Source organism: Pelodiscus sinensis, chromosome 33 (assembly GCF_049634645.1).
Source record: "Pelodiscus sinensis isolate JC-2024 chromosome 33, ASM4963464v1, whole genome shotgun sequence".
Lineage (NCBI taxonomy): Eukaryota > Metazoa > Chordata > Testudines > Trionychidae > Pelodiscus > Pelodiscus sinensis.
In genome coordinates, this window is record NC_134743.1 from 8,942,359 (window position 1) to 8,970,307 (window position 27,949).

The 27,949-nt window shown below is 56.6% G+C and overlaps 1 protein-coding gene and 1 long non-coding RNA gene across 2 annotated transcripts in view; one reads left to right on the forward strand and one right to left on the reverse strand.

Annotated features, from left to right (window-relative positions):
• Positions 1 to 27,949, reverse strand: part of LOC142823356 (uncharacterized) — a 911,743-nt gene that overhangs the window by 726,260 nt on the left and 157,534 nt on the right. The gene's annotated exons all lie outside the window — the stretch shown is intronic.
• On the forward strand, positions 1,133 to 2,599 carry LOC142823403 (uncharacterized). Its single transcript, XM_075914434.1, has 2 exons — positions 1,133 to 1,594; positions 1,790 to 2,599. The coding sequence occupies exons 1-2, from the start codon at positions 1,249 to 1,251 to the stop codon at positions 2,281 to 2,283; spliced, it is 840 nt and encodes a 279-aa protein (XP_075770549.1). The 5' UTR covers positions 1,133 to 1,248; the 3' UTR covers positions 2,284 to 2,599.

Genomic DNA, 27,949 nt, shown 5'->3' on the forward strand with positions numbered 1-27,949 from the left:
CTATATGTTGTGTTTTAAGTTTTTCCTGTTACAGACTCACTCAGCTACCCCTCTGAAACTCGTGGGCTCTGTCTACACTGCAGGCTTCTTGCACAAGAACTGTTTTGCAGAAGAGTTCTTGTGCAAAAGGTCTTCCATACGAGCGCGTCCACACTGCCATGTGCTTTTGCAGAAGAGATGTGCTTTTGCACAAGAGCATCCATGGCAGTGTCGACACTCTCTTGCACAAGAAAGCTCTGATGGCCATTTTAGCCGTAGGGGTTTTTTGCGCAAGAAATTCATGTTGCCTGTCTACACTGCCGCCTTCTGGAAGAGCTCTTGTGCAAGAGGGCTTATTCCTCGTGGGGAGAGGAATAACTCTTCCAGAAGAAGCCCTGTTTGCTGATGCTGTACTGTAATACTTGTGCAAAAACACGCACGCAGTGTAGACACTCTGCAAGTTTTTGCGCAAGAACAGCTGTTCTTGTGCAAAAAGCCTGCAGTGTAGACATAGCCTTAGAGGGGCAACCCCAACAGTCATTACTAACAAGGAGTCCTGTGGCACCTTGAAGATTTATTTGGGCATCAGCTGTTGCGGAGGAAAAGCAGGTCCAAGTGTTTTTTACCCCTGGAAGCGGATGCCCAAATACACGTGTTAGTCTTTAAGGTGTCCCAGGGTATGTCTACACTAGAAAGTTAGTTCGAACTAACGGACGTTAGTTCGAACTAACTTTCCTATGCGCTACACTAGCGCTCCGTTAGTTCGAACTTAATTCGAACTAACGGAGCGCTTAGTTCGAACTAGGTAAACCTCATTTTACGAGGACTAACGCCTAGTTCGAACTAGCTAGTTCGAACTAAGGGCTGTGTAGCCCTTTAGTTCGAACTAGTGGGAGGCTAAGGCTTCCCAGGTTTCCCTGGTGGCCACTCTGGCCAACACCAGGGAAACTCTATTGCCCCCCTCCCGGCCCCGGAGCCCTTAAAGGGCCACGGGCTGGCTACTCACTTTGTGCCAGTTGCAAGGCTGCCAGCACCCGTGCCTGCACAGCCTGCACCTGCCACAGGATGAGCCAGCCATCCGAGGGCTCCCAGCCCTCCACTGCTCCCCACGACCAGCCTGGCGGCTCCCGGGAGCCTGCCCGGGGGCGCAAAAGGCGGGCGCCCGCCTGGTCAAGTGCGGAGATCGTGGACCTCATCGAGGTTTGGGGGGAAGCCTCAAATGTCCACGATCTCCGCACTAGCCACCGGAACGCGGCCATCTATGGACGCATGGCTGCCAGCCTGGCCGCCAGGGGCCACCAGCGCAGCCGGGAGCAGGTGCGCTGCAAGATTAAAGACTTGCGGCAGTCCTACTCCCGGGCCTGCCTGCCAGGGGCTGACCCGGAGGCCTGCCCCCACTTCCATGCCCTGGACCGCATCCTGGGTCCTCATGCCGTCCCTGCCCCCCGGGACGTGATTGACCCCGGGGCAGAGGGACCGCTCCTGGACACCGAGGAGGAGGAAGAGGGCTCTGAGAGCCAGGAGCCTGCTGCCAGCCTTCCCAGGACCCGGGACCCCCGAGGCACCCCACAGAGCCGCTCGCCTGCATCATCAGAGGCCGGGGAGGCATCCACCTGTGAGTACCCTCGTGTTCCCCTTATGTGTACGGGGGGCTGGGGCGAGAGGGAGCCCCGGGACCGTGCGCCTGGGCCTTGCCCACCACGGAGCAGCAGCTGGGGATCCTGCAGGGGCCCTGGCCTTGCAGAGGGGAGCTGGGTTTCACACACCTGGGCCCCTGGGGTAATTGACCGCTGGTCTTCTTGCACCACAGCTGCAGCACCGGGGACTGCAGGGCGCACCACACCGCCTGCAGCAGCCGCCCGCGCCCGGGCAAGCAGGACAGCCAGGAACCAGGAGGACTACCAGAGGCGGCATCTCCGGTTCCTGGACCGACAGCTCCGTCTCCAGGACCACTGGGTCCAGGAGGACCTCAGGCTGCGCCAGAGGAGTCTGGAGGCCCTGGAGGAGCAGGGCCGTGCCCTGCGAGGCCACCTCCAGAGCCTGCTAGACCGCTTTCCATTTCCTCCTCCCCCTGCTCCCCCTCTTGCTCCCCCTCTTGCTCCCCCTGCTCCCCCTCTTGCTCCCCCTCTTGCTCCCCCTGCTCCCCCTGCTCCTCCTGCTCCTCCTGCTTCCGCTCCTGCTTCCGCTCCTGCTTCCTCCACACCCCCTGTCCTCTCTGCCCCCCCCTCCACAACCATTCCCCACCGACGCCCCCGGACCCGCAGTGTGGCGAGACGGGAGAGGCACCCAGACTCCCACCCCTGAGCTTTCCTTTCCCTTCCTCCCTTCCCTCCCCTCCCCTTCCAGCTCCCTCGTCCCAGGTTTCCCCCTCCCTTCTCCCACCTTCATTCCTCCCTCCCCCACCCCAGTTCTGTGAAATAAACAGACGTTTTTGTTTGAAAAACAGGTGTCTTTATTGTACAGTAGATAGGGAGGGGAAAGGGGAAGGGGGGGGGTAGGGTGGAAGAAGGCCCCGGTGGGGCATGCAGGGAGAGGTCAGTCCTCCTCCTCCTCCACCTGGAAGCTCTCCCGCAGGGCTTCCCGGATCCGGATGGCCCCCCGCTGGGCTTCCCGGACGGCGGCGGTGCGGGGCTGACCGTAGTGTCCAGCCATGCGGTCAGCCTCAGCCATCCAGGCTGGCAAGAAAGCCTCCCCCTTCCGCTCACACAAATTGTGGAGCACACAACATGCCGCCACCACGGGAGGGATGTTGTGCTCGGCCAGGTCCAGACGGGTGAGGAGGCATCGAAAGCGGCTTTCAGTCGCCCAAAGGCCCCCTCCACCACGATGCGGGCCCTGCTCAGCCTGTTATTGAAGGCCTGGCGGGAGGGATTGAGGTGTCCCGTGTAGGGCTTCATGAGCCAGGGCTGCAGTGGGTAGGCGGCATCCCCCACCAGGCAGACGGGCATGTCCACGTCCCCGACCCTGATGTGGCGGTCGGGGAAGAAGGTCCCGTCCTGCAGCCGCTGGCACACGGAGGAGTTCCGGTACACCCGGGCGTCGTGTGCTTTGCCGGACCAGCCCACATTTATGTCCGTGAACTGTCCCCGGTGGTCACATACGGCCTGCAGGATGACGGAGAAGTACCCCTTGCGGTTCACGTACCGGGACGCCTGGTGTTCCGGGGCACGGATGGGGATGTGCGTCCCGTCGATGGCCCCCCCGCAGTTGGGGAAGCCGAGGGCGCCGAATCTCCAGATGACGGCATCCGGGTCGGCGAGGCGGACCACCCTGCGGAGCAGCACCCGGTTGATGGCCTTGACCACCTGCGGAGAGAGACACAGCAAAGCGTCAATCAGTGGGGCGCCCGGGTGGCTGGGAGCGTGCGTGCCCTGGCAGTGCCCCGGGCCCCACTCCCGGAAGCAACCCCCCTGGCGGCGTGTAGTACGGCCGGGACAGCCCGACCCCTCCGGTGCGGGGCGCTTTCGCCTCCTCCCGCCCCCCCCTTTGTCCCTGGGGCGGCCCATCCCCTCCTCGCAGCCCCCCTCCCCCCCGGCTCGGTGGCCGACGAGCGCCGTACCTGCATGAGCACTGCTCCGACAGTGGATCTCCCCACGCCGAACTGGTTCCCGACGGATCGGTAGCTGTCCGGCGTGGAGAGCTTCCAGAGGGCGATGGCCACCCGCTTCTGGAGGGGGATGGCGGGCCTCATGCGAGTGTCCCTTCTTTGCAGGGCAGGGGCGAGCCACTCGCAGAGCTCCAGGAAGGTGTCCCTCCTCATCCTAAAGTTCTGGGTCCACTGTCGGTCGTCCCAGCGCTCCAGGACGATGCGGACCCACCAGTCGCTGCTGGTGTCCAGACGCCAGATGCGGCGGGGCACGCCGGTGCCGGGGCGCCGCCGCGGCTCCTCCACGGCCCCCAGGGCGGCCAGGCGGAGAGGCAGGGGGCTGACGTTCCCCAGGTGGTGCCAGGCAGCCTCGAGCCATTGCTGGCAGGCTTGCAGCAGCAAGTCCAGAACGTGCACCAGAAGGTGCAGGGCGAGCCGTGGCTCCATGTTGCCACCTGCGGCGGCCCCCCCGAAGGGAAGCACCGACACAGACGGGCACAGAGACCGACGCTTTGCTGTCCCTCGGCGAGGTTGGCAAGCAAGCAGGAAAAGCTGAGAACCGGCTGTCCAGGGGGGGTCCCTTTAAGCACGAGCCTCAGATAGCCTCAGACAGCAGCCACACAAAGCAACTGCTGACCTGATGCCCTGCCAGAACCGGTTTCAGCTGCCCTTAAATGCCCCCCTGCGTCCAATCAGTGTGGACGCGCTAGTTCGAACTAGCAAAACGCTAGTTCGAACTAGTTTTTAGTTCTAGATGCGCTAGTTCGAACTAGCTTAGTTCGAATTAACTAATTCGAACTAAGTTAGTTCGAACTAGCGCTGTAGTGTAGACGTACCCCCAGGGTGCCTCTGTTTAAACAAGTGGAAGAGAAGGGCCTGTGTGCACCTCATAGGATGCCAGGCTAGACTGAAGATCACAATGGCCCTCTCTGGCCTGGAAGTTAATGAATGGTTACATCTGGCCAGGCTGCCTCTCTTTATGCTTGCATTAACTAACTGGGTTATTTGCAGGTGTTGTACTCAGTCCAGCTGTGTCGGAGCGCCTGCTGCTGGAGGAGAACGCAAAAGTTTTGTTACCTGGTTTGTAAGTCTGGAGCCTTCTCTACTGCATGAGGTACAAGCCACCTGGCTCTTCGCTAAAGTTGCAGAGCAGAGTCACTATCGCTGGATGTGGTCTCCGTGCCCAGAGTCCCCAGAGACCACAAACCAGATAAGATTCGAAATCGCCCAAGCAGATTTTTTGCGTAACAACATGCAATAATAGTTGCCAGCGAACAGACTCAGCGCTGCGCCGCTACACTTTATGGAAGCCGTGGCAATGTCCTAACACCCACTGAGCACCATCCAGTGCCCCCACACAGTCAGCTGGTGAACACCATTTGAGGTGAACTTTTATACATTCCTGACGTATCAGGTTGCTACCCCCTGTTACCTGGTTACCGTCCCTTACCTTGCAGAAGGGGGCTTACTTCCTAGTCTTCATACTGTCAACTTACTATCTGTTATGCTGTCAACTTTGACCTGGTCCTGAACATAGGTCGGTATGTACTTTATTTGTGGGAGGTAAATGGTACCAAGATGTTCCTTAGGACAATCCACAGAACTACAGACCGGTCAGCCTCACCTCACTCCCCGGAAAAATCATGGAGGGGATCCTCAAGGAATCCATTTTGAAGCACTTAGAATAAGGAAAGGGATCAGGAGCAGTCAGCATGGATTCACCAAGGGCAAGTCATGCTTGACGAACCTGATTGCTTTCTATGACGAGGTAACTGGCTCTGTGGACATGGGGAATTCAGTGGATGTGATATACCTGGACTTATTCTTGCCAGCAAGTTAAGGAAGTATGGATTGGATTAATGGACTGTAAGATGGATAGAAATTGGGCTAGACTGTTGGGCTCAATGGGTAGTGATCAACAGCTCGATATCGGACTGGCGGTCAGTTTCAAGCAGAGTACCTCAAAGACCGGTTCTACGGTCGGTTTTGTTCAAAATCTTTATTAATGACTGGATGAGGGGATGGATTGCACCCTCAGCAAGTTTGCCTATGTCACTAAGCTAGGGGGGAACGTAGATACATTGGAGGTAGGGTATATGGTGCAGAGTAACCTAGATATATTGGAGGATTGGGCCAAAAGAAATCTGATGAGGTTCAACAAGGACAAGTGCAGAGTCCTGCACTTGAATGGAAGAATCCCAAGAATTGTTATAGGCTGGGACCGACTGGCTAAGTAGCAGTTCTGCAGAAAAGGACCTGGGGGTTACAGTGGATGAGAAGCTGGATATGAGTCAACAGTGTGCCCTTGTAGCCAAGAAGGCTAATGGCATATTAGGGTGCATTAGGAGGAACATTGCCAGCAGATCTAGGGAAGTGATTATTCCCCTTTATTGGGATGTGGTGAGGCCACGTCTGGAGTATTGTGTCCAGTTCTGGGCCCCCCACTACAGGAAGGATGTGGACACATTGGAGAGGGTCCAGTGGAGGGCAACAAAAATTATTAGGAGGCTGGAGCACATGACTTAGGAGAGGCTGAGGGAGTTGGGCTTGTTTAGTCTGCAGAAGAATGACGGGGGATTTGATAGCAGCCTTTAACTATCTGAAGGGAGGTTCCAAAGAGGATGGAGAGAGGCTGTTCACAGTGGTGACGATGGCAGAACGAGGAGTGATGGTCTCAAGGTGCAGTGGGGGAGGTGTAGGTTGGATATTAGGAAAAACTCTTTCCCTAAGAGAATGGGGAAGCACTGGAATGGGCTAACTAGGGAGATGGTGGAATCTCCATCCCTAGAGGTTTTTAAGTCCTGGTTTGACACAGACCTGGTTGGGATGATTGAGTTGGGATTGGTCCTGCTTTTGGGAAGGGGGCTGCACTCGATGACTCCTGAGGTCTCTTCCAGCCCTGGGATTCTATGATTCTAAGGCAAGGGACTTCTTTTATTTGAGAGCCCCAATTCCTTCAACAGCAGTATAGGTCCAATCCATGGAGCTCCTGAAGAGCAGCTCCGCATCCCTTTCTATGGCAGCCCAACTGTCCTTGGAACTGGTCAGACCAGTGTGACATCCCCCTGTGTAGGCATAATGAGCTAACGTGTCCTTCACTCCCATGCACCAACTTTGCCACTTATCAACTATGTTTTTAATTTGTTCCAAGGGAAAGCTGAATGAAGCCAAAATTAATGAGTGTTTTAACTTGTAACAAAATACAGGACTGTGTAGCGCTTTAAAGACTAACAAGATGATTTATTAGATGATGAGCTTTCGTGGGCCAGACCCACTTCCTCAGATCCACTATTTGATCTGAGGAAGTGGGTCTGGCCCACGAAAGCTCATCATCTAATAAACCATCTTGTTAGTCTTTAAAGTGCTACATAGTCCTGTATTTCGTTTCAGCTACACCAGACTAACACGGCTACATTTCTATCACTGTTCTAACTTGTGTTTCTGTTCCCAGGAAATGTTGAAACGGTAGATTCCTAGGGACTGTCAAGTAGAAAGATTGACCCAAATTAGTTACTTGTTTACTTTCTTTGGCTCCACTGGAATCTTACAACAGGGATTAACTAGCTCCATTCATATCTATAATTAACACAAACAAAATCTATGTTTAGTGACAGGTAAGGTTTCCTGAGCACATGTCTAACAATCCAGACATTTAAAATCAGAAGTTAGTGGAAGGAGGCTGAAAAAGGTGAGGCTTTCGAGAGAAAAATTGCCCGAGAAAGGGTTATTTTGAACTCCAATTTACTCTGTATCAACCCATTTTTCCATTAAACCAACCTAAAGTACTATAAATAGGACTCAAAGTTTATGTCCTATGTTTTAGTTTTTGTCATAAACACCACAAGAAAAAAATATAAAGCAAATGGGAAAAAAGGGAGGATGCGAGTTATGAAAAAGCAAACAGTTGATAGGAGAAGCTAAAATTGGGGGGAAAAATCTATAACCAGTAACATAAAGGATAATTAGGAAATGTTTAAATATATCGGGAACAAAAGAAATCAGAGGAATGGTAAAGATCCATTACTGTATAAGGCTGGTCAAATTGCCAATCATGATGAAAAAAAAGAAACTTCAGCAACCTGCTTGGAATTTAATGCGTTGAACTACACACAAGCCATAAAGATTGGATGTCTTTCTAAATCGTATGTGGTAGCTCAACCGAGGGATGTTAAATTGCACTTAATCAGCTAATCCAGTAGTTGGTGGAATTTCCATCGACTACTCAATTAGTCAATAAGGGTATGTCTACATTAGCTCGTTAATTCGAGCTAGGTTGGCAAAGCAGGCAACCGGAGTTGCAAATGAAGCCCGGGATTTAAATAGCCCAGGCTTTATTTGCAAATTCCCGTCCAGTCGCCATTTTGAAATTCCACTAGCCCGAAGTAATTGCCGCGCGGCTATAGAATGAGATGTAACAGTTAATTCGAACTAAGGACTTAGTTCGAATTACCGTTTCACTGCCACATGTAGCCGGCAGGAAGGGACCTCGAGAGGTCGAGTCCAGTCCCCTGCCCTCATGGCAGGACCCAGTACTGTCTAGACGAGTGTTTCTTAAACTTTTTAAGACCGAGGAACACCAAACATTTTTTTTTTAATGAGGATTTTTTGTTGACTCCTGAGGTCTCTTCCAGCCCTAGGATTCTATAAATGTGCTTGGTACCTGTGCCTGGACCTTTATGCTTGATCTGGCTTATACTATTTCTCTTTCCTGCCTGCGGTTCCACTGAGCCAAAGTCTTGCTTCCTAGATTTCAGGCCTGTTGCTGTTTTTATGTTACCACCCTTTATTCAGGCCTGCTGATTTTATGTTACCAACCCGCAACTTACTACAGAGGCAACTGAGTCCCAAAAAGGAGGAGCAGCTTGTTCAAAAACACAGCAAGCCAGTGGCAGCGCTAGGAATAGGACCCGTATGTCCCAACTCCCTGTCCCCTGCTGTACTAACCAGACCAAAATACTTTGACCACCAGGGTCTGAAGCCCCACAGACAGGGGCCACGGATGGGGAGGGGGAGAGGCAAAGGGGGCAGTTGTCCCGGGAGCTGATGATTTTAAAGGGTCCAGGCCTCTGGGTCACTGTATCGACTATTATGGCAGCCGCCACTGCCAGAAACCCGGGCAAATGAAATCAATCCTAGAGCTCTGTCTGGTGCAGGGTGGGTGGCGCTAAGGCCTGATTGGCCCTCGCCTTGCCCCTCCTACCTTTAGCTTTGCCCCTTTGAGGGGGTCTAGAGCCGACCCCCCCCCATACATTACTCAGGGCCCGACAACGTCTGTCACCAGCCCCGTTGACATGAATGTGTCCCAAATCCCTCAGACCCAGTACAGTCCCCCTCTCCTCCCCCCCCCTGCATCCTTAATTCTTCTCTTGTCATCTGATTGCTTCAAGCAGTGTTACAGGCTGGGGACCGACTGGCTAAGCAGCAGTTCAGCGGAAAAGGACCTGGGGATTACAGTGGATGAGAAGCCGGAGATGAGTCAACAGGGCGCCCTTGTAGCCAAGAAGGCTAATGGCATATTAGGGGGCATTAGGAGGAGCATTGCCTGCAGATCCAGAGAAGTGATTATTCCCCTTTATTCGGCTCTTGTGAGGCCACATCTGGAGTATTGTGTCCAGTTCTGGGCCCCCAACTACAGGAAGGATGGGGACGCATTGGAGGGAGTCCAGGGGAGCTTGACCAAAATGATTCGGGGTATGGAGCACATGACCTATGAGGAGAAACTGGGGGATTTGGGCTTATTTAGTCTGCAGAAGCAAAGAGTGAGGGGGGATTTGATAGCAGCCTTCAACTTCCTGAAGGGAGGTTCCAAAGAGGATGGAGAGAGGCTGTTCTCAGTAGTGAGGGATGGCAGAACACGGAACAGTGGTCTCAGGTTACAGCGGGGGAGGTCTAGGTTGGACATTAGGAAAAACTATTTCCCTAGGAGGGTGGGGAAGCGCTGGGATGGGTTCCCTAGGGAGGTGGTGGAATCTCCATCCCTAGAGGTGTTTAAGTCTCGGTTTGACAAAGCCCTGGCTGGGATGATTGAGTTGGGATTGGTCCTGCCTTGGGCAGAGGGCTGGACTTGATGACTCCTGAGGTCTTTTCAAACTCTAGGATTCTATGATTCATCCGTGCGATGTCACTGGAGACGCAGGGAGGTACACTGTGGGCGAAAGCCCCGATCTTGCTTCTGGTTTTGTACAGGCGGCCGTGAAAGTAACTTTACAGTTTCTCACAGGTACTGTCCTATTGCAGCCCAGGTCTTTGCAGTTCTTGCTGGAGCTGCGCACCAGGGCACTTTCACCTCTGTGTTCAGGATTCAGAGTTATCTCTTTTCCCAAAGATCTTCCCTGGAGCTGTTCAGAGAGAGCTTGCTCCCTCTCGCCACAGTCTCTCTTAAGGCAACCGTGTTCTTCAGAGCCTCTGGCCTGACGTGGAACAGGACGGGGGACACCACAGAAGAGGCCAAATTCGCCGGGGGAAACACTCCAAGGAAATGGATGCTAAAGAGGGTCCATTCGCCAAGACTCATGTGCAGGGCCTCTTTGATTTCAGTGTTGTCACTGTAGACCAGCGCGCGCCCGTTGAGATTATGGTCCCTGAGCCTCTGTTTGTACAGCGGGACGTTTTCCTCCTTCAAGCCGATTGTGTCCATCTGGAAGAGAAGTGGGAGCACCCGTTAGTGCCGTGCATCTACTGAACATGTCGCCAAACACGTTTTTAGGAAGGGTCCGCTATAGCTCCCGAGAGGAACCTGTCTGGGCTTGCTCAGATTCTAGCAAACAAGGCGGGCCGGCCGGCTGTGGGGCCAGGTATGGTACCCTGCACACCCCACTGCCGTGTGCTTGGATTCTGTTAGGGGCACCGCTGAGCAAGTTGGCACGGCAGGGGAAATAGCATGCTCTCTGCAGGCAAAAGCTAGCAGTATAGACATAGCCTCAGGGTTCTTGTGTGTTATTCTGGATAAGGGGTATTACGCTGCAGGCCTCCAGCAAGAGTATTTATGTTTTTGCCTCGCTTCTCTCTGGAGTGCATAACAGACAGCTAGGGGTCTCCCAGTCTTAAAACCGACCCAAGTCACTTCAGAGCGTAAAGGATGAACCCGGGGAGAGCCAGCCAATGGCTTCGGGGTTGGAGGAAAGAGCTCCAAGGAACCGAGTTGTTCCAAGAAGAAATTTTTTGTGCAAACCAAGAGTCAGGAGCAGCAGAAAGTGGGGGAACTAGCAGAACCCGGACTGTGGCCTTGCCCCCTACATCACCCTTTCCCCCTCATCCTCACTCTGCCCATTCCCCCTCATGTGCCCCCCCTACTCCTGAGGCCTCAAACCCACACTGTGCCTTCCCCGAAAGCCCCCATCCCACACCGCCTGTTCCCCTCAACATCCTACCCCCACTAGTTCTCGCTCCTCTCCCTCCAGTTATGCACCAGTTATGTGGGACAGTTTTCTCCCAGCTCTGGGGCCCATAGTCAGGGCTGTCCCTAGGCCCATGGGAAATATGTAGCTGCATAGGGCACCGGAAAATTTGGGCACCAAATTTTTGAGTTCCCCAATGCAGCAGCCATGTGTTCTTGTATGTCTGAGGATATGCCTCTGCCGGTTCGTCTCTGGGGACGCTCTGTCCTGTCTGCTGCAGGGCTTTTCCCTTCGCCCTCCCCCACATGCTCCTCTCAGCTGGCAGTGTAATCCACACACCTAGGCTGTGTCCAGACTCCATGCCTCCGTCGACGGAGGCATGTAGATTAGCCAGATCGGAAGAGGGAAATGAAGCCGCGATTAAAATAATCGCGGCTTCATTTAAATTTAAATGGCTGCCCCGATCTGCCGATCAGCTGTTTGTCGGCAGATCGGGGGAGTCTGGACGCGATGCCCCGACAAAGAAGCCTTTCTTCATCGACACAGGTAAGCCTCGTGAAACCAGGTTTACCTGTGTCGATGAAGAAAGGCTTCTTTGTCGGGGCATCGCGTCCAGACTCTCCCGATCTGCCGACAAACAGCTGATCGGCAGATCGGGGCAGCCATTTAAATTTAAATGAAGCCGCGATTATTTTAATCGCGGCTTCATTTCCCTCTTCCGATCTGGCTAATCTACATGCCTCCGTCGACGGAGGCATGGAGTCTGGACACAGCCCTAGTGTGTGTGGTTCACTGTCCCTTCGTGTGGCAATTGGACCTCTTACAGCCAGAGATAAGAACAAGGGAGCTCTACATCCTAAGCTGGGAGCCAGCTGCCTTCATGGCTCCAGCTGTCGAGGCCTCTAGGGGTGTGTCTAAACTACATGGCTCCATCGATGGAGCCATGTAGATGAGGCTGATCGGCAGAGGGAAATGAAGCCGCGATTTAAATAATCGCGGCTTCATTTAAATTTAAATGGCTGCCGCGCTCTGCCGACCAGCTGATGATCAGCTGTTTGTCGGCAGATCGGGGCAGTGTGGACGCTCCCGTCGACATGAAAGCCCTTTGTCGACCTCCCCCTGATGCCTCGTGGGATGAGGTTTACTGGAGAGGTCGACAAAGGGCTTTCACGTCGACGGGGAAGCGTCCAGACTGCCCCGATCTGCCGACAAACAGCTGATCATCAGCTGGTCGGCAGAGCGCGGCAGCCATTTAAATTTAAATGAAGCCGCGATTATTTAAATCGCGGCTTCATTTCCCTCTGCCGATCAGCCTCATCTACATGGCTCCGTCGACGGAGCCATGTAGTTTAGACACACTCCTAGAGGGCCTAGGTTCAAATCTGCTACGGGGTTCAAATCAGCAGCAGCAGCAAGCTAGCAAGCAGAGAGGATCTGCAACTCTGCTCTAGTTCCTGAGCCCTGCTTGGGGTAGGGAGGTAGTAGGAACGACCAGACCTCCAGCAGAAGCTGCATGAGGGGAAAAGGCCCAGGCAATCCTGCAGAAGGGCCCTCAATTATTCAGGGCCCCACGATTTGCAAAGATGGCTCTGCCTGTAGCCGTCATCTGTGGGCAGCTGCTGTCACATGAATGACATGCTTCTTGCGATGAAGAGGCATGGACATTCTATCGACAGCTGGCCCTGCTCGAAGGAAGGAAACCCAAGGGTGACCCACCTCTCGGCAGACATCCTCCACCGTCATACCCAGCAGAGTGCAGGCGCTGAGCTTGTCGAATTTCTTTGTCCGTTTCAGTCTGTGGCTGCCACGTTGCAGCTCCATCTGTCTTTTCAGGGATGGGTCCAAATTGACCGTGAAGGGGAGGTAGAAGAGGGCCTCCTCCACCCGAAACCTGCCGCACAGGAAAGTGTGGAACAGCTCGGGATCCTGGTCCAGTTCCAGCAGCTTTTCCATCTGGCCTTTCAGCATGTCCAGCTCTTCCATGTACTTCTCGTAGACCTCCCACAGAGACATGTCGGGGCGGAGCGGGCTTCCATGGCAGCTGCCCATTCGACTCCTCTGCTCCTCATCCTCGATGCACTGCAAGAGCCAGCTCAGACGGCACGGCCACTGGTTGGCAAGGAGCACCCATTCCACCACCTTCTTCGGACACACTTCATCCTTGGGGATGTTACTCGCCAGCAGCCTGATGGTGATGGTGACTGTGTTCACGATGCGCCGCATCTGCACCACGTTGTCTGTCATGAATTCCTTCAAGGCGTCATCCAGGAGGTAGTCGAAAGCATCTTGAATGAGGTCTTTGGCTCGGATACCTTTCCCGCAGCTGCCGGTTCCCAGCGCTGGGGTTCCAACCATGAGAGGTATCTGGCTGTCCTCTGCAACTGGATTCTGGGCATCGTGGTTGGCCGAATGGTAGCGAGAGATGTTGAGGAAGTCAGAGCTGGCTTCCATCTTGCCATCCTGCCGGAAGCCGACCTCTGCCTCTAGCTGCTCCTTGCGCGCGATGATATTCCTGATCAGCCTCCGCTTGGTGTCGCAGTCCATCCGAGGGACAGAGAAGGGCAGGGTGACGATGCGGTTTAAGAACTCGTAGCCGTTGTTGGCCATACCTCTCATATACTTGGAGCTTTCCACGCAGTCGACAATGATGCTGGAGTCAACAGCCAGGATGGAGATGAAAGGGGCGTCATCGTCTGAGAGGAGAATGTTCATGGCATCAAGGACGCCCACCACCTTGTCAGGGCTGCATGTATCCAAGTGGGTGATCTCCAGCACCACCCGCAGCTTCCGCCGCTGGAAGATCTCCATGTACTTCAGGAACCCAGTGATTGTCCTGACTTCGCTTTTCACGAAGCTCATGAAGCCCAGCTGTGCGCTGAGAGCCGTCTGGTTCATCTGTCTCTCCAGCTGGCTCTTCTGGGTGACGATAATGTTTCGTACCACTGTGATAGTGAGCCGTATGGCAGCTGCTGCAGAGACGCTGACAGCCGTCACCCCAATGCCTTCCACGACAGCTATGGCGTCTCCCGAGGCATCCCCGATGGGGATCCCAAACACTAGGAGGAGACCACCCACCCCAATAGCTACCATGATCAAAAGGATCACAGCCACCCACAGCGGGAGGAAGAGGAACTTCTTGCTAACCCATTCCTGATCCCCTGGTCTTTCGATGATGCTACATTTCCTGTCTATGGTCCTGTAAATGCTCATGGGTAGGAGACCAAAGTGGCTTTCGATGCCGTCGCACAGTGTGGTAATGAGGCCTGCCCAGAGCTGGTCGCAGCCCGCGTACTCCCAGGCGCTGAAATGGATGAAGACGTGTTTCACGTTCCTTCTCCACTTCTGCTGCTCCGTCAGGACCGGCCGGTAGAAGATCATGAGTAACAGGAGCTTGAGTAGATCCCGGCCAGTGTTGTCAGGCTGCATCTTCTGCGTCCGCTGAAATTCCTCCTGGTCTTTCTTCTTCGATTAGTTTTCCATGTTCTCTGAGATAAAAGAGGAAGATATGTTAGGTACCTGGCAGTGCCTTAAATCTCTCCTCCTGAAGGGTCTTCCAGCTTCACAATCCCTCCCTTCTGGGAAGCAATCAAGAATGGGTAGCTCTTGGCAAAGCCATCCTTAGGATTGATGGGATCCTACGCCGTACTATTAAACTGGTACCCATCTGCCCAACAGCAGCCCAGATGGATGTTGAATTTTTAGCGATGTGATTTTATAACCCTCATCCACACACTAATAAACAAACACATTTTAAACTAAGGTCCTGTCGACTCTCACAGTAAATTCAGCAAACATTTAGCAGAGGTTGGCAAATGCCTGTTAAATGGATTCATTACCATGTCGTCGATGTTTTGCTAGTAGCTCGAGCAGACTTTGTCACTTGTAAATTAACTAGATCTTCTAGAACTTCTGCTGCTGGAGGAAGCAGAGCCACAGACCATGGATAGGAAGAGGCAGGTGGGTGGAGTGGACATGAAAACCCAGTGCTGCTCCAAATTTTCAGGTCCCCTATGCGATTGCATAATCGGCAAATGAGTACGGGTGGCTCTGGCTCTTTGGAGATGGTTGTCATCCACTAATCCCCATCCCCACAAGGTTCCTTCCCCGTCTTACGTTCCCCGGGGCAGTACTCACCCTTGATTTTGTGTAAGAGCAGGTTTTTGCAATGTCCCCATGGTGCATAAAACCCAGCAGTCACTGGCGTGGGCACAGTGTACAGGGCCTTCGCTAAAGCGAGGCAGTAGATATCCTCCTTGGTCTGGAACCCTGCAATGGGGATGAGGTAAAACACGAAGATTAGCCTCGCCGAGCGCATCCGCAGTGGATGCTCAACAGTGTCTCTTCTAATATTTTTCGGTTCAAGGTACTAGGTACAAGGGGAGGGAGCAAACAAATGTCCGAAACCAGACAAGTTTATTTTAGGCTATAAATATTGGGGTGCCTGGCCTTACCCCCTTTGCATGGCCGAAGGGACAACAGAGACTTACTGACTGAATTGCTCCTCGTCCTGGGGCACTCATGAGTTGGTGCACGTGTAACCGCAAATCCAGGGCACTAGATCTGTGACTACACAGCTATAAACCTGGCCAAGTGCCTCTGTCACCAGACGGTGCCTGTGGTCGGTCTATGTGCATAACAGCGAGATCTGCAGCAGGAGCAGGCTGCGTTACCTGCACTGACCACTGATAACACCAGAGCTCCAAGAACAGAAGCACTGAGCCACGCTGCTGAGGCAACCACATCACAGCTCTTAACACTAGGAGCCCGTAAGTACTCCTGTAGACCCTGCTTTCGCTGGCATTAAGCCAAACAGCGTCCACAGAGCCCCCTGGCACTCCTGCGCCCTGCTGTGCAATGCAGAGGGAGAGATGGAGAAGAGAAAGGCCCTCGTGTTCCTTTGCCCTGGCCCAGTGTTGGCAGGGAGCCAGGAGCACCAGTGAGAAGAAAGAGTTCAGATCTGCATTAAAAGGGAATCTGTCTGCTGTTTTTCTTTGTGAGTTTAATCCTGGAGCTGCGGAAGGGGATGGGGGGGGGATGAATTGAACTGGGCAGGGACATCATGCCTAAAAAAAAGAATACCTGGGCCTAGAATTGGACTGGACCTTGGAAGTGTGGATACTTGAGTAGATAGAGAATGTTTATTTAGATGCGATCAGGTTATTTTTTTGTTTTGTTGTTTGGTTAAACTCCTCTGTGCTAAATCCATATCCCCTCCTCTCCCCACTATAACTTTAAACTGAATCCCAGGGATGCAATTGTCTGTGTTTTAATCTGTTCTTTTCTCAGTTGCGCTATAACTCCTAGCAGCCAAGTCAGCTTTACAAATGAATACCTTTTTGTTTTCTTAATATAATCACCTATTTTAAGGCTATGATCTGATTTTGTATCCTGGAAAGTAATAGGAGGTCTGTGTATACCTGCCTAAGACTAAGAGGACAGCTATCAGAAATTACAGTTTGTTTTCATTTTTCTTTTTTTCTTTCCAAGTGCTAAATAAAGGGGAATAATCACATCCCTAGATCTGCTGACAGTGCTCCTCCTAATGCAACCTAATATGCCATTAGCCTTCTTGGCTACAAGGGCGCCCTGTTGACTCATATCCAGCTTCTCATCCACTGTAAACCCCAGGGCCTTTTCTGCAGAACTGCTGCTTAACCAGTCGATCCCAGCCTGTAATAGGGCTTGGGATGCTTCTGTCCCAAGTGCAGGACTCTGCACTTGTCCTTGTTGAACCTCATCAGATTTCTTTTGGCTCTTGTGTAAAAGAGTTTGGGGTACCCTTCTGGAATACGTTCCCAAGTGACTTCTTCCTGCGTGTTTAAGTCTCGGCTTGACAAAGCCCTGGCCGGGTTGATTTAGATGGGATTGGTCCTGCCTAGAGCTGAGGGCTGGACTTGACGACCTTCTGAGGTCTCTTCCAGTTCTGATTCTATGATAAGGGGATGGTTGGATGAAATAACATGATCTTGGTAACTAATTGACCATTCATTTCCAGTTGGAAATAGGTCAATGGAGGGATGATAGGAGTTGCTATAGGGAACTTTCTGGGTGTCTGGCTGGTGAATCTTGCCCACATGCTCAGGGTTTAGCTGATCGCCATATTTGGGGTCAGGAAGGAATTTTCCTCCAGGGTAGATTGGCAGAGGCCCTGGAGGTTTTTCGCCTTCCTCTGTAGCATTGGGCACAGATCACAGCTGAAGGACTCTCTGCATGTTGGGGCCTTCAAAGTATTGGAAGGCTTCAATATCTGAGACATAGGTGAGAGGATTATTCTAAGGGGGTGGGCGAGATTCTGTGGCCTGCACGGTGCAGGGGGTCAGACTAGATGATCATAATGGTCCCTTCTGACCTTAAAGTCTATGAGTCTATGAGTCTATGAGACAGACAAATGCCAGGGGGCCAAGTGGAGACAATGAGGAAAAGGACAGGAGGGGAGGTGTCAGTGGGGGGGGGGGACAGGATGATGCTAGGAGAGGAGAGGGGAAGGGCTTTGGGGGCTAGAGGGGAGAAGGGGAGGTGCTGGGAGAAGGCTTGAAAGAAGGGGTGGGCATGAGGAAGGCGGAGATGGAACAAGGCACGTGTAAAGGCACAGGGGCATGAGGGGAACGGGGGCAGAGGGTGGTGAGGGAGTGGGCAAAGGGGGCAGGGGCAGTGAGGGAAGGGGGAGGCACCAAGAGGGTGCAAGGGTAAGGGAAGGTGCAGGTGCCAGGGAGTCCGGGGGGTGAAGCAGAAGGGCAGACACCTGCAGGGGAGGGACCAGCAGCAGAGGAGAGAGGCAGGACAGGTGTGTAGAGGGAGGTGTTAGAAGAGGGGATGAGGAGGGGTAGCTCACATGGTCAGAGTGGGGCTACTGGAGGAGTGGGCACAGGGGGAGAGAGAAAGGCTGCTGGAGGGGGCAGGTCTCGGGAAGGCCGAGGGCAGTGAGAAGGGCAGGAGTCAGGGCAGCAGAGGTGGGTGAGGGATTGGGGGGCAGCAGGCACCAGGGGAGCTGATGGAGGAAGGGAAGGAGACAGGGCAGCAGAGGGGACAGGTAAGTGGTTCATAAGATATTTATGAATAACTTGGGTGCCACACTGACACATCCAAACAAGCCACAAACTCAGTACTGGTGCACAACACAAAATGTATTGTGCTCATGGGAGGAAACTCTTAGAGGGAACACTTCCCCCAGCCTCCCCACCCCCCGAGTTAATGTCTCACACATTGGGTTAATGCAATTGCAGGATCGTTGCACGAGGGGGGGGTTTGGTGAGGGCCAAACTAATCCCTATTGGTAAGTGGATGGTGGGAAAAGTCCTTGGGGGGGGGGGGAGGTCACATGACACCTTTTATTTCTGGTCATGTGTCCATATTGCCCTGAAAGTGTTACCTCCAGAGGCGTGGCTAATGGGAGTCAGGGGGCGTGGCTAATGGGGGTCAGGGGGCGTGGCTAATGGGGGTCAGGGGCGTGGCTAATGGGAGTCAGGGGGTGTGGCTAATGGGGGTCAAAGAGTACATTTAAAAACATTCTTTGGCTGCACACCCTAATGAAATGTGCTGCGCACGCCTATGGGCAGAGAGCAGATCCAGTCCTGGGAGCAGGGCTGCAGCCACAGAGTTATAGACGCCGCCCAGAGAGCAGATCCGCATGCTGGGAGCAGGCCTGCAGCTGTAACCCACACACCTGATGTGGGTCACTATCCTATGGAGTGGCACTGAGACCACTTCCAGCAAGCAATTATTACAAGGGAGCTCTTCAGCCTATGCTGAGAGGCAACTGACTTATAACTCAAGCTGTAGCAGCTCCTGCCCTAAGCTCCAAAAGTCCCAGGTTCTAATCCACCTGGTGGCAGTTGCACAGTCATGGAAGCAGAGGGGCCAGGGAACCCTCTGTACAGGACTCCCCCCTCCCCCCCACACACACACCCTTGCTTCCTGGAATCAGCCACCTAGGTGAATAAAGCTGGAAACCCCCATGCCTATAGCTGGGCACCTTTGCTAAATAGCTACAGCCATTCTAAAGTGCCCAGATCTCACAACTAAAAAGGAGACATCCCAATGAGCTGCTAAGCTGTGCTGCCTGCCTCCGACGAGGAGCGAGTGCTGTAACTCTGGAGCCTAATGATGGTGGTGTCCTCCAGGCATTTTCAGATTAGTACAGCTGCCTCCCTGTGAACCAGGTGCCAGCTGGCCATGGGGTCCCATAGACCTGGCTTGTGCAGCCTAACCTGATAACCAAGCAGCCCATCCATTACTAGCCAGCCGATTACCTTGGGCATGGGAGACCATCGCACTTGTAATTCCTGGGGCCTTCACGCACTGAGAGGGTTTGACTCGATCGGCCAGCTAGGGAGAAAGAAATAGGCAGAGGAGTCACCAAGAGATCAGAAGACCAGCATGATGCCTTATAGGCCGTTCAGCTGTGAAGAGTCACCAAGACAGGGCAGGTGATGCTAACCTGAGTTAGTCCATTAGCTGTGGCTAGGCTGGGCCACGAGAGGAGAGACAGGCAGTAAATCTGCAGCTGTCAGACCATAAGGAGGACACGGAGGACTCGAAACCAGCTCAGAGAACAGGGCTGGGTAAGATGCAACCCACCTAACACTGTGATCTGGCCGCTTTCTGTTTAGATCCTGCTGCCCATGCCGCCGAATTCTAAGTGGTGACTCAGGCAGCAGGATCCAATTTTAAATGATTCACGGCTCATGGTTACAGCAGGGGCAGGAGCCACGAGCCCTTTAAAAAGCTGTAGCCACGCTGGACAGCTGCCAGTAGTGGCAAATCTGTGAGCTCTTTTCTGTGCTTTTAATTGAAAGCCTCAGCCACGGAGAACTCTGAGGGTGGGCTAGTCCTTTCTGCCTCAGGCTCCGCCCCTTCTGTGGGTGGAGCCGGCCTATGACCCCATACCAAAATCCATTAAGTGGCCCCCTTCTGAAAATTATCGCCCAGCCCTGTCACAGAATCATAGAAAAGTCTGAGTGGAAGGGACCATGATAGGTCCAGTGTTTCGCAAACTTTTTTTATAATGTACCCCCTTTTAAAAAAAATGTGTAAGTACCCCCAGTACCTACAGTTTTCAGACACACACAATTTTTTTCTACCGTTGCAACACATTTGTTTAAACAACTGCATCGTAGCCGGGCGGGCGATGGCATTTTTGGGTGTAAAAGGTACAAAAAGAATAAAGCGCTGTCAAACTGAAAACTAAAATTCAGTTTTCTCCAAATTTCAGTTGTGTTGACGTGTCCCCCAGACATCTCTTGAGTACCTTTAAGGGGACTCGTACCACTGGTCGAGAAGCACTGATCTAGTCCACCCCTGCACCGAGACAGGACCAAGCATGTTTGTCTCACCTCTTGGCTCCTAGGACACGGCTTGAACTAACGCACTTGGAAAGACATTATCGTATATACGCCCAAAGTGCTTCGTCTCAGTGTATTACCATAAAATCTAACTGTCCAAACTCTGACCTTTCATTTCCCTGTCACTTGGCCAGCTACAGCCTCACACGCCTTCGGCATCGATCTCAAAGCCTTCGTCACGCTTTTACACACCTGTGCTGACACGCTTGTGAGCCAGGCACACTTGTGCGACACGTCCCAAAGCACTTGCTCCAGGGCATTACATCGCACGTGCCTGCCTTTGATGGACAGGGAAAGGGAGACCTGAAAGGCCTCTCCAAGGTCACCAGTGCGAGAGTGAGCGCAGAATTGCGGAGCAAGGGTCTAACACACAACTCTGTGCCTTAGTCACTAGGTGGCATTAGATTAGAACCCGGGATTTCTTACGCCCAACGCCCTGCCCCCTCCACTAGGCCATGCTGCTGGCCTCCCGCCTCTCCCCCAGGGCTTGGAGACAGACGGGAGGCTGGAGCCAGCCTGCGCAGAAGGGGCTGTAACGCTTACAGCACGTTCATGACACTGCCCCTGCGCAGCCCCTCTCAGATCCACACTCGGAACCCACAAGAAACACCCCAAGAGCGGAGATGAAACCGCCACTCACCTGCAGCCCAGCTTCCAGGAAGGGCAAAGCAAAAGCGGAGCTCGCGGATTCCAGCCCAGCCTGGCACCTGCTTCCTGAACTTTGGCCCCTTTCCTCCAAGATAGCAGGAGGCTGCTCTGGGCCTTTTGTGCCCACGACGGGGCAGAAAAGCAAACTCAGCTGTTGGTTCCATCTTGCGGGCAGAGCCCCGGCAGACAGTGGCAGGCGGGGGTATCGACTGACCCTCCAACCCAGGATATTCCCCCCACACCTGGATTCGCTTCCTAGTCATCCCCATCTCCCTGCACGATCCTTGTTTCTCATCCCGCCGGTCCGAGAAATTGTCAGAGCAGGTTGATCCCGACCTTGCCAAGGGCTTAGGTTACATCACAAGGCTTTGCCGCCACAGCTGGCTTGGCTTGGGTGTGTGGCAAAAGCCGCCCCCCCGCCCCCCGCCCCCGCTGGCACAGCTATTCTGGCAAAGCCGCCAGGGCAAATGGCAACTCTGCCGAAAAGCATCTGCTGGCTTTAAGCTCCCTGCGAGCTGTTCTCATCGCTCAGCCATCACCACCACTGCCCTGCCTCTGTCCTGCTCCTCATCCCCGCCCCCACTCCTATCCCCTGCTCTCCTCCATCTCCTCCCCCTTCCCTTCTCCTGCCCCTCCCCATTTCCACCTGCCCTGCCCATCCCCGTCCTCTCCCTCCCCCCGTCTGTCCCCCTCTTATGTGAGGGCTTTGCTGGAAACGCCCCCCCCCCCAAGCCAGGGAGATCTCCCCTCCGGGAACAATTCAGCCCCCCCCATCTCGCTCCCTCCACTCCACAGTATTTCCTCCATTCCCCAAAGTTGAAAATTGAGCTCCCCCATCCCCTCAGGTGACAGTCGGGCTCCCCCATACGCAGCTGCCTAGGTAGGCACCTCCGCAGCCAGAGCCTGCCCCTGGCGCCCACGTCCCCTCCCCGACTGCCTGTCCCAGGCGACCACCTGAACCTGCGTCCCCCATTCCCTCAGATCACAGCTCCCTCCCTGACCCTGCACCCCCCGACACCCCTCCCCCAGGCCAGACTCCTCTCTGGCACCCGCACCCCCTCCCCCAAACCCTCTGCTCCCCCTTCACCCAGGTCACAGCTCCCTCCCTGACCCTGCACCCCCCCGACACCCCTCCCCCAGGCCAGACTCCTCTCTGGCACCCGCACCCCCTCCCCCAAACCTTCTGCTCCCCCTTCACCCAGGTCACAGCTCCCTCCCTGACCCTGCACCCCTCTAGAGCCCCTCCCCCAGGCCAGAGTCCTCTCCTGCGCCCATACCCCCTCCTGGACCCTGCACCCCTATCCACCGCCCCAGATCATACCCCCCCCCTGCACCCAGGCTCCACCCCTAAGCTCCCTTCTGCACCCAACCACCCCGTCCCAGACCCCAAAGCCCTCGGTAGAAATGTGGCCCTTGATCAGTTGCCAAAATGGCCCCCCCATTACAAATTATTGACCAAGCCTGATCCAAATGTTTTTTGAAACATTGTTTAATGAGAATGTAAATACAATTCAATACAATTGGGAGGGTTGGGGGGAGGGGGACGCAGCTGCTGGCTCCTCAGCTCTTGCTGCTCTCACTGGGTGTCTTCCTGCTGCAAGGGAAGCAGAATCCGTCACATTCATCCCTGGGGACTCAGGGGAACTGGCCCCCCAGCATTTCCACCCTCCTCCCCCCTGCTCTCTGGTCACCCCCCGTCAGGCCCGCAGGGTGAGCTCCTGACCCCCCCCCCCCAGAGCTCCTGACACCTCGGCCCCCTCCCGCCTCCTAGGACAGTTTCTGTGTTCAGAGCCTCCCCCACCCCCAGGGACGCTCGCAGGGGCAGGAGGGATTCTGCCAGCAGGGACGTGGGGTGGGGGCAGCCTGAGGAAAGGGGCGGGGGACTCCCTGAGGGGATGGGAAGGAGACCCTGGCCCTGCCCCACTCTCCTGATCTGCTCCGGCTGCTCACCATGTATTCCAGGAGCTGATGGGCCTGCCCATGCAGGGCGTGGGCCAGGACCAGCCCGGCCTGGCTGGGGCGCCGCAGGGGGCAGCGGGCAGCGAGCAGAGCCTTGTCCAAAAAGCAATTCTCCTGCTCTGCTGTGAAGAGCTGCCCAAAGACCTGGAATCAAGAGCACAGGAGGTTTCAGCTGACGGCCCAGAGCCCGGCCCCAACTCCTGGGGCTAAAACAGCTTCCTCCTCCCCCAAACTCCCTTCCAGACCCTGCACCCAGACGCTCTCCTCACCCGGCACCCCAACCCCTGCACCAGGTCACAGCTTCCTCCTGCCCCCAAGACCCTCCTACCCCCACGAGGGCCCCAGCCAGCCCCACCCCCGAGCCCTGCCCTGCCCTGGCAGCGCGTCCTTACCTCTCCCACCCTCACGCTGTTGCTGTGAGCCAGGACCCATCTTTCTTTGTAGTAGTGTCTGCACCACAGGTCCTCTGCCTGGTGGATGTTGAGGCCTGCAAGAGACACAACAGGGTCATTCTGCTGGCAGGTCTGAGCCCTTCCCCTCCCACGGGTCCCTGCAGGCATCCCTGGGTAAATGGAGGGGCACAGGGGGCAGAAGGGGAACACAGAGGGACGCATCCCCCCTTGGGCCAGTCTGGGGGAAAAGGGCTGGGTCCCCTCCCCCCGCCGCCGGCACCCTCAGGGTGTCCCTGGGGCCCAGGTCCCGGCTGGGTTCCTTACCCCTGTGGTGCAGGAGGAGTTGATACAGGCTGTGCACCCCCTCCCGGGCCAGCCGGCTGACGTCTTCGGATGGGTCCGAAATAAAAAGGCCCAGCTGGGCCACGTGGTGACCCATCCTCGGCCAGTCGGCGGAGTTCTGAGGGGAGAGAAGAGGGGGGGTCCCTCAGCATCCTGGGGCTGCACGTCCCATGCAAACGGCCGCCGAGGCGGGTCTGAGCTCGGGGGACGGACAGAGACACCTCCCGGGGCGGGGCGGGGCCGGCCTTGCGAGGAGACAACCCAGAGCAATGGCCCCGACTGAAGGGTCACTCCGGGGGTGGAACAAGGGGATCCACTGACGGCCACTCCCCAGTCCCCAGGCCCAGTCCCTCAAGAGCCCCCCTGAAGGGCCCAGGGTCGCCCCTCCCCGGGGAAAGGAGAACGCGGCCCATTCCCGGCCCATTCCCGGCCCTGCCTCTGCCTCCCGGGGACGCTCCCAGCCTCGCGCCCTGCAGCCCCAGATCCCCCGGCTCCGAGGTCACTTACGTCAAACCCCGGGAGTGTGGTGGCGACTCCCAGCAGGGCCGTGGTGCTGCCAAGGGCCCTGGCTCGCTCCTGGGGCAGGCGGGACTCCAGCCACGGGCTCAGGTGCTGGGGGGGAAAGAGGCAGGTCAGGACCCGTAGGGAGGTGCCGGTTCTGGGCAGAGCCTGGGGCTCCTCTCGGACTGTGCCCCCCCCAGCCACTGACACTGCTCCTCTCTCGGCCCCCCCCCGAGGAAGCAGGGACAATGGCCCCGTCCCCCCACGGGGCTCACCTCCATTATGAGCTGCAGCCGGGCGGTGTCTGGGGACTCGGCGAGGAGGCTCGCCAGTAGGGCCTGGAGGTCGTAGGGAAGGGCCCGGATGAACTGCTGCAAGACAAGGGGGAGCCCTGGGTCAGAGGGGGGTTGGGGAATCCAGGCCACCCGCTGGCTCCGGGGTGCAGCCTTGAGCAGGGTCTGAGCCGCCTCGCAGAGCAGGGAGGAGCCCAGGCTGGGCATGGAAGGGACGGGCCCCCCGGGAGAGCAACGGGAACCCTGGAGGGAAGGATCCAAACCTGCAGCTTCTTCCCTCCCTCTGCCACCCCCCCCCCCCACTCCTCTCTGGAGCTCCAGCCCAGCCCGGGAGCAGGGCCCGGAGGGACGTACCTGCATGTGGATGGGCTCCTGCTACCAGTCCCCAGACACAGTCTGTCCCACGGCCGCCGTCAGCAGGGGGCTCAGGAGCTGGGCCGGCAGGGTGCTGGCAGGAGAGAGGGGCAGAGACTGTTAATTCAGCAGCAGGAGACAGAGACTTTCCTACTCCCTGGCCAGGGGATCTGCTCTGGGGGGAGTCGGCGGGGGGGGGGGGGGGTCGGTACCTGAGGCTGCAGGCGGCGTTGAGGCAGTCGGCCAAGACCAGCGGGGGGGGCGAGTCCTCCATGATCTCCTGTGAGACCCAAGGAGACAAAGGGGCGTGTGAGGCTGGGCCCCCAAGAGACGCTCACGCGGCCAGCGCCCCCAAACAGCAGGATCCAACCCCACTGCCTCCCGCTGCCCTGTAGCCCCCCTGCCCGACACAGGGCCCCTCCCAGCACCCCCCTCCCAAACCGGGACCAGCTCAATCCTTGTCCCCAGGCCGTCTCCTGCCCCTCCCTGCCCTGGTGACCAGCCTCTGAACCTCCTCATCCCTGCTCCCCAGGCGCATCCCCAGCAGCCCGCTCGGCTCCCTTCCAGCCCCCCATGGCCCGGGGAGACCCCTCCCTGTCCCGAATCCCCCTTCCTGTCCGGCACCCCACACCTGCCCCATTTCTGTGTCCCTCCCTCCTCCAGCATCCCCACCCACCCCTCCCCATGTCCACCTCCAGCCCTCCTGGCTCCACCCATCCCGTTTCCAGCACCCCCAACCGCCGCCATGGCCCAGGCAGACCCCTGTCCACCCCACGTATCCCCTCCCCTCCTCCCGGCTGCCGCGACTCGCTTACAACGATCCTGGCCATCATGGTGTCCTTGCAGCAGCGCGGCGCCAGGGTGTCCTCGCCCCTTTGGAGGGCGGCGAGGCAGGCGGGGGTGACGGCCAGCAGGAACCGCTGCAGGGCGGCTGGGCTCTACACCCCAGAGAGAGTCTGTGAGCCTGGGGCCTGCCTGCCCCCCACGGACAGCTGCAGGGCTCAGGTCTCCCAGGAGTGGAGGTGGGAGCTGCCGGTTGTCCAAGCACCCACACTCCCCCCGCAACTGCTGCCTCAGGCTTGTGGGGGCCCAGCTGGTGCATGACAAGAGCCCCCAGCTTGGGGGGTCCAGGTCATGCAGGAGAAGGGGCCCCAGGGGGATGCCCAGGGACAAGCCCCTCCCGGAAGGGGGGGGGGACGTGCTGGGAAGGGGCCGGACAATCTCGGGTCCCCCCCGTGTGGAGAAGGTTCCTACCGTGTCCCGGGTGTGGAGCTGCTCTTCGATGTCGTAGATGGCCCCTTCCTCCACCCGGGAGTCCACCCGCTCCTGGCAGCGCTCCGCCGAGGCGCAGGGGGGCTCTGTGCGGGAGGGAAGGGACCAGGGTGACTCCAGCGGCCAGCAGGGGTCACGCGCCCCCATGTCAGGGACCCAGGGCAGGTTGGGCCCCACACGCCCCTCGCAGGGACCCATCCCCCTTCCACCCTCACATCTGCCAACGCCCTCAGCAGAGCCCCCACCAGGAACAAGAGAGCCAAGCAGCCCCCGCCCCCATCCATTGCCCAGGGTGCGGGGCAGACACTGGGGCTGCCCCTCCCCCCCCCGGGTACTGGGTGAGCCCCTGGGCCCAGCGTGTTCACGGCCCCTCACCTGGGTCTGAGCGGCTGCGCGAGGTGGCCCGGCTGCAGCTGGAGGCCCAGGCGCTGCTGCTGACGGACCTGGACCCACAGCTGCAGGGGCTGGTGCGGGGAGCGACGGGCTGGGGGCTCCCGGAGACTGGCAGGTCCCCGGGGGCCGGGCAGGGCGATGCCCCCTGGTGGTAATGGGGGCTGGGCTCCCGGGGCAGGTGTTTCTCTCCACAGAGGAGGCCCTGCAGCCACCCTACCCGGCTCCCCCGCTGGGCTGGGTCCCGCCTGCCCAGCCGCCTCTGGAGCCAGGTCCGGGGGGGCCTGGCCGGTGGGCGAGTCGCCCCGAGCTGGTGGGATCCAGCTTCCCCGCCCGCGGGGACGGAGAAGCTGCTCCCCACCGGCCCTGGGGCCATCTTCAGGGCTTTCTTGAACCACAGCCGAAAACGTTTGGCCATGCTGCAAATGAGGGGAGCAAAGGGGAGCTTGGGGCGCAGCCTGATGAACGAAATCCAGGGGTTCCAGCTCCCCAGAGCGACTGCCCCCAGCCCCCAAATGGCCCCTTGCTTATCGGTTCGGTCTTGCACAGGCACTGCAAGGACCTGAGGGTATGTCTACACTACCCCGCTAGTTCGAACTAGGAGGGTAATGTAGGCATACCGCACTTGCAAATGAAGCCCGGGATTTGAATTTCCCGGGCTTCATTTGCATAAGCGGGGAGCCGCCATTTTTAAAACCCCGCTCGTTCGAACCCCGTGCAGCGCGGCTACACGGGGCACAAACTAGGTAGTTCGAACTAGGCTTCCTAGTTCAAACTAGCGTTACTCCTCATTCCACGAGTCTCCTGCCCATCAACAGCCCCTTCTTGGCCAATCAGGGGAGAATCTAAGGTGTGGGGGGTGGAGCGTTCTCCCCAAAGACACCGGCATAGACTTGTTCCAGCCCCACCTCCCCAGTCCCCACAATGGGGGCTGCATCCCCCACCCCACGGCTCCTGCAAACCACCCCCCGTCCTTCAGCTAGTCTGTTGGGTCCCAAGCTGGGGGAGGCAGCAAGGGAAGGTCACAGAGGAGGCAAGAACAGAGCAGAAATGTGGGGGGATGGAGGAAAAGGGAAACCAACCAGGAGAAAGCCCCAGTGGCGCTAAGGACGCAGCCCAGGTGAGGAATCACCTTCTGGCCCTTGACCGAGGGCTGGGCCTGCCTGGAACCCAGCCGGCCCCGGGCGGGATCCAACCCCTGGGGGCTCTTACCTTCGTCACAAAGGTGTCGGGATGTGGAACTCACAGAACGCGAACGAACCGTGAGGAGGAGACGCACCAGAGCTAAAGCAACCGGGGGTCTCCAAAGTCCCCTGGGCCCGCCCCCCGCTTTTATCAGCCTGAGATGTGGGTCCCTCTGTGAGGTCACCACCTCCCCACCTGCCCTTTGCCTTATATGCTGAGGGCTGCCCAAAGCCCCTGTGAGGTCACCGTCCCCCCCCCCACCCTGCCAGGCAAATGTCCTGCCTCTGGCCACCCCCCTGGGAAGTTTGAGCCATTACTAGGGGTCCCTCCCCCTCCCTCATAGGCTGCTCCCTGCCCTACACTGCAGGCT

Coding starts and splice junctions, on each gene's coding strand:
- LOC142823403 (XM_075914434.1), top strand. CDS start 1,249: ATGGCTGCCAGCCTGGCCGCCAGGGGCCACCAGCGCAGCCGGGAGCAG. Junction 1,595..1,789: donor GGCCGGGGAGGCATCCACCT/GTGAGTACCCTC, acceptor CTTGCACCACAG/CTGCAGCACCGGGGACTGCA.